Here is an 8,983-nt window from a genome sequence, read left to right on the forward strand (position 1 = left end):
ATTGAAGTTCGTCAAGAACCAGACCCTGAGATTGGTGACTCTTCCGGAGCCAAGCCGTACGTCACTGTGCAGCCCGCGGATTGGCGGGAAGAGCCACTCCCCACCCCTCCTCCTCCAGCTCCGGAGCCGTGGAAGACGCTTTGGTTGTTAGGGAGACTCGTCCCGCCTTTTGGGGGCTTTTTTTCGGCTTTGTGATTGGCTGCTAGTGTCAGGGAATCTCGGCGTGGACAGCGCGAGGGAAAAGATGGCGGCGATGGCGGTCGGCGGTGCCAGTGGAAGTCGCGTGTCCAGCGGGAGGGACCTGAATTGCGTCCCCGAAATAGCTGACACACTGGGGGCTGTGGCCAAGCAGGGGTGAGGGCCTGGACCTCTGCGAGCGGAATGCGGGGTCCGAACTCGGGGACAGAGAGGCGCAGACCAGTCATTCCCGAGAGGCAGGGGTGAGGGTGTCGGAGTGGATACGACGAGGGCGGGGGAAACCATTAGTCCTTGGAGGGGAGAAGTCTCGGGCCCTGGAGCGTGAGAGAGAGGGAAAAAAACTTGTTGGGGGCGTGGGGTCACTGAACCCCAAAGTCAGGGGAGTTATCAGGTGAACTCACACAGGGGGCGTACAGACCTCCAGGGCCATGGCGAGCGAGATTATCGTCTGAGAGTGTAAGAGGGGGCTAGGGAGAGGAGAGAAAAGCCTTGAGGGGGGAAACTTGTGCAGTACTGGTGCAGATCTGGATGTGACAGTCTTGGAAAACCAGTGACAGCAGAATAGAAAGTCCACGTGGTGTGGATTTTCATCGTTTCTCTTTACTCATCTTTTCCATGGCTGTGTTCCGGGGAGAAATTGAGGCACAGTGCAGCGGAAGTGATATGCCCCAAGGTGGGCTGAATTCAGCAGTCCAGTCGGGTGACTGACGGCAGCTGAAAGGGTTGTGCAGAATCTAGATAGCCTAGTCCAATTGCTTGGATGTCTGGGCTGCTGTCTTTACATGACGATTCTGGGTCTGTCGCGGTTGTAGGTTTGATTTCCTCTGCATGCCTGTGTTCCACCCGCGTTTCAAGAGGGAGTTCACTCAGGAACCTGCTAAGAATCGGCCGGGCCCCCAGACACGATCAGACCTACTGCTGTCAGGAAGGGGTAGGGACCATCCCACATACCCCTTAATTATTAGAGGCAATAACAACTTATGCTTTATCAGTGCCTTCCTTCTCTTCCTTTCTTGACTTGGATATATTGGTTCCCCCCGGGATATAGATAACTCTTGTTCTCTCCTTGCTTACCTGCTAAAAGCCTTAGTCCCCTATTCTGCGTCAGGCTCTCCTGTCCTGTATCTGTGATAGAAAAAGTCTGTCTCTCATCTCTAACTCTCTAGTCCCTGTTAAGAACTAGAAATTGAATGAGTAAAGTTCTGAACCTCATTCAGTCTTTGTCTTTCTTGGGTGGGGGAGTGCAGACTGGAATACACTAATTGTGGGAAAGCTTTCTCCATGGATTCGTCCAGACTCAAAAGTGGAAAAGATCCGCAGGAACTCCGAGGCGGTAAGACTGACCTCTTCAATGAATTTTTTTAAAGATCAGGTCTGTAAACAAGCTGGATGGGGAGAGTAGTATTTTTCCCCTCCGTAATTTAGTAAATCTAATATAATGCAGTTAAAGCTATTTGAATTGCTTGCTCTTAACTTTTTTCTCTTGATCTCCATTCCAGGCTATGTTACAGGAGCTGAATTTTGGGGCATATTTGGGTCTTCCAGCTTTCCTGCTGCCCCTAAATCAGGAAGATAACACAAACTTGGCGAGAGTTTTGACCAACCACATCCACACTGGCCACCACTCCTCCATGGTATGGCTGAGGGCCTCCTTTCCTGCTGCATAGTATGGTAGTCAGGCTGTGCTAAGTATCTTCTTGTTCCTAGCCATTCAGTAAAAGGTGGATTTGGCAGAATTGAAGTGTCAGTACTGCCTACCCACAACTAAAAGTGGTAAGCCGAGAGTTATAAAATATATAGAATATTCAGATAGAAGACAAGGCAGATACTCACTTAAGGGTATGCACAAGATACATGTACACATACATATAATCACAAATTGGGAAAAGCATGTAAAGGGAGTAATTTGAAATCTGGATCAAGATCTTTTTAGTTGAAGGAAGCTTTCTGGACCCAATGAGTTCAAAACAGTTCTAAATAGGGTACAGAACCTATTTATTGTTCATGTGCAGTTCTGGATGCGGGTGCCATTGGTGGCACCAGAGGACCTGAGAGATGATATAATTGAGAATGCGCCAACTTCACACACAGAGGAGTACAGTGGAGAGGAGAAGACATGGATGTGGTATGTCTCCTTTTGCTGCTGTACCAGGGCAAAGGCTAGGGTGGAGGGAAGTACAGAGTGGAACCTGTAGGAAGGTCTCCTTGAAGTATGATGATTGGTGGGCCATATGTATTTGACTGTATTTTTCTGTATTTGACTCTGGACAGGTGGCACAACTTCCGGACCTTGTGTGATTATAGCAAGAGGATTGCGGTGGGTAAGTCCACAAATATCCTGGGATACGTTATCATTCTCTGACCTTCTGTGACCAAAAATCAGGGGTCTCATGTACACTTGTCTGCTGGGCAGTTTTGCTACTTTCTCTGTGCCTTAGGTCTGCCTTGCTCTTAAGGAGTAGACAGATCTTGCACAAAAGAGCAAGGAAAGGCTTCTGACCTATCAGTGATTTACAGGTCTTTCTTTTCCCTTGTGTAGCTCTCGAAATTGGTGCTGACCTCCCATCTAATCATGTCATTGACCGTTGGCTTGGGGAGCCCATCAAAGCAGCCATTCTCCCCACCAGCATTTTCCTGACCAATAAGAAGGGATTTCCTGTTCTTTCTAAGATGCACCAGAGGCTGATCTTCCGACTCCTCAAGGTGTGTAGTAGAAGGGTTCTAAAGGTGCTGCAGTTAATCCTCTTGCCTTATTCACATATGTATGATGGGGTGTTCTTTGTTTTATTTTGTTTTTTCCCTCTGTGGGGTTCTTTGCCCCTCTAGTTTCTGGAGAGCAATTTCGGCAAAGTTGGTCTTGGACGCAAAAATGCAAATAGCAGTAGAGGGCCCAGAAACATTTCAAAAGGAACCAGATCTCATGAAAACTTTGCAGAAAGTTTCATTTAAGAAGTTATAGCAACAGGGCTTCCCTGGCAGGTTGCTATAATCCGCCTGCCAGTGCAGGGCACATGGGTTCGATCCCTGGTCCTGGAAGATGCTGCGGAGCAACTAAGCCCGTGCACAACAACTACTGAGCCTGTGCTCTGCAACAAGAGAAGCCACTGCAAGGAAAAGCCCGTGCACTGCAACGAGGAGTAGCCCCGGCTCCCTGCAGCTAGAGAAAGCCCGCACGCAGCAACAAAGACCCAACACGGCCAAAAATAAATAAATAAAATTTAAAAAAAAAGTTATAGCAACAGTCCATGGGCCTCTTGAGCCAGGATGATGATTATGTGGCATAGGAGGGCTCTTGATGCTTTTGTTGGTATTTGGTGATCTGGGCCTTATTTTATGCTAGAGCTCTTTGGCCATAAACCATAATAATATCCTCTTGGTACAAGGACTGTGTCTGATGGTCTGACTTATTCTCACAGTTGGAGGTGCAGTTCATCATCACAGGCACCAACCACCACTCAGAGAAAGAGTTCTGCTCCTACCTCCAGTACTTGGAATACTTGAGCCAGAATCGACCTCCACCCAATGCCTACGAACTCTTTGCCAAGGGCTATGAAGACTACCTGCAATCCCCACTCCAGGTGGGTCTGGAGTACACTGAGAGGAGGGAGGTGGGGGGAGGAAATGTCTCTTGAGAGCAGGTGCCCTAAAATCCTATCAAAGCTCAGGAGGCAGTGGGAAGGTTTTGGTATTCTGGTGCATCGTCCTTGCCAGAAACTGGCTAACTTACTTTGCCTTTTTCCTCTCATTCATCAGCCACTGATGGATAATCTGGAATCTCAGACATACGAAGTGTTTGAAAAGGACCCTATCAAATACTCTCAATACCAACAGGTACAGTGTGGGTCCCAGATGGGGTCAAGCACAGGGCCAGGATGACCTGGGTGAGGATGGCATTATAGCCATGAGGTCTTCCCTCGTTCCCCCAGGCCATCTATAAATGTCTGTTAGACCGAGTGCCAGAGGAAGAGAAGGACACCAATGTCCAGTGAGTGCTCTCCCCATGATTCCAGAGATTTGCATGCCTGCCTCTCTACATGCAGAGTCAGCTTGACTCTTCCCTCTCTTTCTTAGAGTGCTGATGGTGCTGGGAGCAGGCCGGGGGCCCCTGGTGAATGCTTCCCTGAGGGCAGCCAAGCAGGCTGACCGGCGGATAAAGCTGTACGCTGTGGAGAAGAACCCAAATGCTGTGGTGACGTGAGTAGCAACCTTTTTTGCTGGGAAGTTTGTCCCCAGTGTCAGTTTTTCTTATCTTATCCTCACTTGTATCATCTCTGTTTTAGGCTGGAGAATTGGCAGTTTGAAGAATGGGGAAGCCAGGTGACAGTAGTCTCATCGGACATGCGGGAGTGGGTGGCTCCAGAGAAAGCGGATATCATTGTCAGTGAGCTTCTGGGGTCCTTCGCTGATAATGAGCTGTCACCGGAATGCCTGGATGGAGCCCAGCACTTCCTAAAAGGTGCTCCAGGCTGGGGTGTACTGAGTAAGGGGATTGGATTATCAACTGGGAAGGCTGGACGGGACTGGGGAGGGGTGGGTGTGGCAGCAGCCTAGAGGAGGTTACAAAGTTTAGGGAAGGCAGGGCAGACTTGGGTCAGTGCCCTTAGCAAATGAAGCAATTTCTCTGAACCTCGGTATTCACATCTGTAAAATGAGGGGAGTGGACCAGAGCAGAGACTCTTAATCGGAGATCTGTAGACTTCCTAAGCTGACATATGTACTTTGGGCTTAGCTTTCATTAGGATCTTAAAGGAAAGAAAGTTAAGAACCACTAGATTAAAATACCTTGGGTTCCTTCCAGTTTTACTCTTGTGTGACTCTAAATTAACCTAGAAGTAGAATCCCTCAGGGCGGGAGTTAGGAGCAGGTTGGCCTGGGAATGTGATAGCATGGAGCTGCCTGGGTCTATTTTGATATGGGAGGTCTGGGCTTTCAGTACAGACGCACCATTTCCATCCCTTGGGAAGTAATGTGACTCTCCCGCTCTGCAGATGATGGCGTGAGCATCCCTGGGGAGTACACCTCCTTTCTAGCTCCCATCTCCTCCTCCAAGCTGTACAATGAGGTCCGAGCCTGTCGGGAAAAGGACCGCGACCCTGAGGTAAAGAGATACTCTCTTCTGGAGGACTCTTCTCTTTAGTCCTTTTCTTTTTCTCTGTCAGCATAAGTGTTTTCTTCCACTGGAGAAGATGAAGAGGTGAAGGAGTTGGGGATGTGGGAAAGCAATTGAAGTGAAACTATGTTTTTATCTTTTTCTTTTTTTTTTTTTTTTAATATTTATTTATTTGGCTGCGTCGGGTCTTAGTTGCGGCACATGGTATCTTCGTTGCCGCGTGCTGGGATCTTCAGTTGCAGCATGTGGGATCTAGTTCCCTGACCAGGGATGGAACCCGGGCCCCCTGCATTGGGAGCGCAGTCTTAGGCACTGGACCATCAGGGAAGTCCCTGTGTTTTTATCTTTGTCTGTGTCCCTAAAGCTTGAGCTGCATTCCCTGGGGAATTAGGTAGCTCTTGCCTGTCTTCTCCAGATCTTGTTCTCTCTCGGGATAGGCCCAGTTTGAAATGCCTTATGTGGTACGACTGCACAATTTCCACCAGCTGTCTGCGCCCCAGCCCTGTTTTACCTTCAGCCATCCCAACAGAGGTGGGTTCCTGCATGGCTGTCCTCTGACTGGTTGCGTGAGAGCTCACCCTCCTGGTTTCTTCCCTTGCTGTCCTGAGTCTGCTCTATCTGGTCTCTATCAGGGCTTCCTTTCCTGGTTCCTGCTCATGCTTTACCAAGTTGTCTAGGGTTTCTGGCCACTCATCACCCACACCGCTCTTCCCTGACAGATCCTATGATTGACAACAACCGCTACTGCACCTTGGAGTTTCCCGTGGAGGTGAACACAGTGCTGCATGGCTTTGCAGGCTACTTTGAGACTGTGCTTTATCAGGACATCACTCTGAGTAAGTGTCTCGGGCAGTAGATGGGGAGTATAAGAGTATGCTACCTGGGCAGTGTATGTACATGTTTCGGGTAGTGTATGTACATGTTTCATTTAGAGTCACAGGGAACCCAGGAATCAGTGAATGGGGATCTTTGATTACTTGCTTCTGTGTTTACAGAAGAGATTCTCCTCAATCTAGGCAAAAAGCAGAGTCATGGAGACCTCAATTTTTTTTTAATTTTTAATTAAAAAAATTTTTTTTGGATTATAGTTGATTTACAATGTTGTGTTTCAGTGTACAGCAAAGTGAATCAGTTATACTCAGTTTTTTAAATTACTTTGTCCACTTAGGTATCCGCCCAGAGACTCACTCTCCTGGGATGTTTTCATGGTTTCCCATCCTCTTCCCCATTAAGGTAGGAATCACCTTTAAGGCTCCTTGGGTTAAAGAGTAACTATTGTCATTGGTGTTCTGCCCCTTCCCTTCTCCCAGGATGATGCTTGTCTGTGACCCATGTTCTACTGCTCTCACGTGCTCTTGGATCCTGTTGTAGATGTTGGGATATCTGCAGGGGCCTTCTGCCTGGCTTCCCACGCCTACTCTGGCTATTCTTCTGTCCATTCTCTACCTGGAGCAAGAGTCATCTTTTAAAAACATGAATCTGATCCTATCTCTCTCCTTTTAAAACCCTTCGATGTTTTTCCACTGCCCTACAATAAGGTCTTAAATCTTTGTTAGACTTGGTGTGATCTAGTTTTTGCCTGCCTTTTCAGCCACTGTCCTTTGATTACATTGCTTCAGTCCTATGGACCTTCTTTTGGTTCCTCTAATGCCCCATGTTCTTTCCTGCCTCGCGGTTTCACACCTTTGTCCTCTGCCTGTAAAGTTCTTGGCTCATTTCTTGATTCAGCTGACTTATCTTCCAAGTCTCATTAAACATTCTTGTTGTCAGATAATTTTCCCTGACCTTGTAGACTAGGTTAGTGTTAACTTTCATAGGTGTTTTCATAGCACCCTATCCCTGTTCACAGTGTTCATCCCACTTTTGATTATTTGTTCAGTGTCTGTTCATTTCTGATTATTTGTTCTGATAGACTTCAAATAAACCTCATGAGGGTTGGAACGTCATTTGATCATTTTATCTCCACACCTAGCTTAGTACATTGCCACATAAAATTCATTAGCTCCACCCTGAACCTCCATGTCTTTCTTCTTACAGCAGCCCATTACCGTGCGTGAAGGCCAGACCATCTGTGTGCGTTTCTGGCGATGCAGCAATTCCAAGAAGGTGTGGTATGAGTGGGCTGTGACAGCACCAGTCTGTTCTGCTATTCACAACCCCACAGGCCGCTCTTACACCATTGGCCTCTAGCCCTGCCTGCAGGTGTCTAGAACCTTGGAAGCAGCTTCAGGTTCTGCTCCTGTAGCACAGAAGGTGCAGTACACCATGGGCTCTGATTTGCCTTGCCCATCAGAGAGGAGCATTTCAGTCCACTTTCCTGCCTTACATCAAGATGGGCAAAGGATGAGAATTGCAGGGCTCACGCCACCAATCTGTGAAGACTTCAGGCCAGGGCATGAGGAATTCATGTTGAATCTGTGGCTACTCCAACAGGCACTGAGCCTCAAGTGCTCCCTGGGATAGCCCTGAGAACATGTGGATTGAACAACTTTTCAGCCCTTTTCTCTGCCCATCTCTGTTCCTATTTTGATGATTTTGTGTAAGGAGGAAATACAAATAAAGTGAGGTTATGGCCTTTCCTGCTCCAACTCTGCTGCCCCCTGCCTCTGCTTCTCCACCCATTACTTACACATATTCAGATCGATGCTCTTTTCCAAGACTTGAAGGGGCCTAGCTTTATTTCCTATTTAAGAAGCTTAGTGGTGACTCTTGGACTCCGAATTATAGGCTTTCTGACCAGCTACAGAGAGGTCTTGTCCATTAGGACCTGTGATTAGGCTCTTGTCTGGGGGAGGAGGCATAGAGTTTGTTGCCATGGAGAAAGATAGGGTAGTGAGTGAAGCCAGCTTCCCTTCCACCTTCCTGAGCTGCTGTACTGCCAGCTCCTCTGTTACCTCTTGGGAGAGAAACTGGAAGTCATCCAGGCTTCACCAGCAAGAAGCCACTTTTTTTATTTGAATAAAATCATAGGATTAGAGTTTGAAGTCCTAAGAGATAATCTAGTCCTATTCTACATTTTACAGAAGAGGAATTTGAATTGGTACAATGATATAAAGTTAGTATTCAAATCAGGACTCAACACGGTTCCTGTGACTCCATGGCCCTCTCCATGTTATAACCAGCTATCTTTCTGGCAGCTGTATTAGGCAGCTGAAGGCTCTGGGGGTTCTGGAAGACGTTGCAACGTGAGGGTGGACTTCTCTTTCTGGCTAGAGGGCTGAGTACTGCTGCACCCAGAGTCACCTGAGAAACTGCCTCAAGTTTACCCTTGCGGTGGGAGGTGTGTGGGGCACTGATTTGAACTGAAGGTATATGAGCTGTAGGACCAGGCAGAATGCGGAAGAAGACAAATCTGTGACAGTCACATGAGATCCAGGCGCCGAGGAAACGAGGCAGCGGTTGGGAGGGTTGTATGACACAATGGGGATGGGCAGCCCAGCATCCCTCCCCACGGGAAGCAAATGCAGTTGCTCTCCAGAAAGCTGTCCCAGAGAAGCCTGACGTGAGCTCCTCGGCAAATCTGAGTGGGGACGGCCAAGGACGTCAATAGGCTCCTCCGCGGTGTTAGCCTAATCTACATGAGAACCGGGAGCGAGTCGGGGGGTCCTTTTCTCCGGTTCTCTGCCCGGTTGCCCCGCCTTCCGCAAGTCATTTAACCAATGAGAGAGCGATAGG

The 8,983-nt window shown here is 48.2% G+C and overlaps 1 protein-coding gene across 1 annotated transcript; it reads left to right on the plus strand.

Annotated features, from left to right (window-relative positions):
• Window positions 1-8,036, plus strand: PRMT5 (protein arginine methyltransferase 5). The gene is made up of 17 exons (XM_079914163.1): window positions 1-354; window positions 1,011-1,129; window positions 1,446-1,531; window positions 1,698-1,832; window positions 2,211-2,323; window positions 2,470-2,519; window positions 2,738-2,901; window positions 3,615-3,776; window positions 3,952-4,029; window positions 4,125-4,183; window positions 4,270-4,392; window positions 4,479-4,654; window positions 5,187-5,296; window positions 5,746-5,839; window positions 6,028-6,144; window positions 6,477-6,541; window positions 7,346-8,036. Exons 1-17 carry the CDS (start codon window positions 245-247, stop codon window positions 7,496-7,498), a joined length of 1,914 nt encoding a protein of 637 aa, XP_079770289.1. The 5' UTR covers window positions 1-244; the 3' UTR covers window positions 7,499-8,036.
• The last annotated feature ends 947 nt before the right edge of the window (window positions 8,037-8,983 follow it).

This window comes from Stenella coeruleoalba (assembly GCF_951394435.1).
Source record: "Stenella coeruleoalba genome assembly, chromosome: 2".
Lineage (NCBI taxonomy): Eukaryota > Metazoa > Chordata > Mammalia > Artiodactyla > Delphinidae > Stenella > Stenella coeruleoalba.

Coding starts and splice junctions, on each gene's coding strand:
- PRMT5 (XM_079914163.1), top strand. CDS start 245: ATGGCGGCGATGGCGGTCGGCGGTGCCAGTGGAAGTCGCGTGTCCAGC. Junction 2,902..3,614: donor TGATCTTCCGACTCCTCAAG/GTGTGTAGTAGA, acceptor TTATTCTCACAG/TTGGAGGTGCAGTTCATCAT. Junction 3,777..3,951: donor ACCTGCAATCCCCACTCCAG/GTGGGTCTGGAG, acceptor CTCATTCATCAG/CCACTGATGGATAATCTGGA.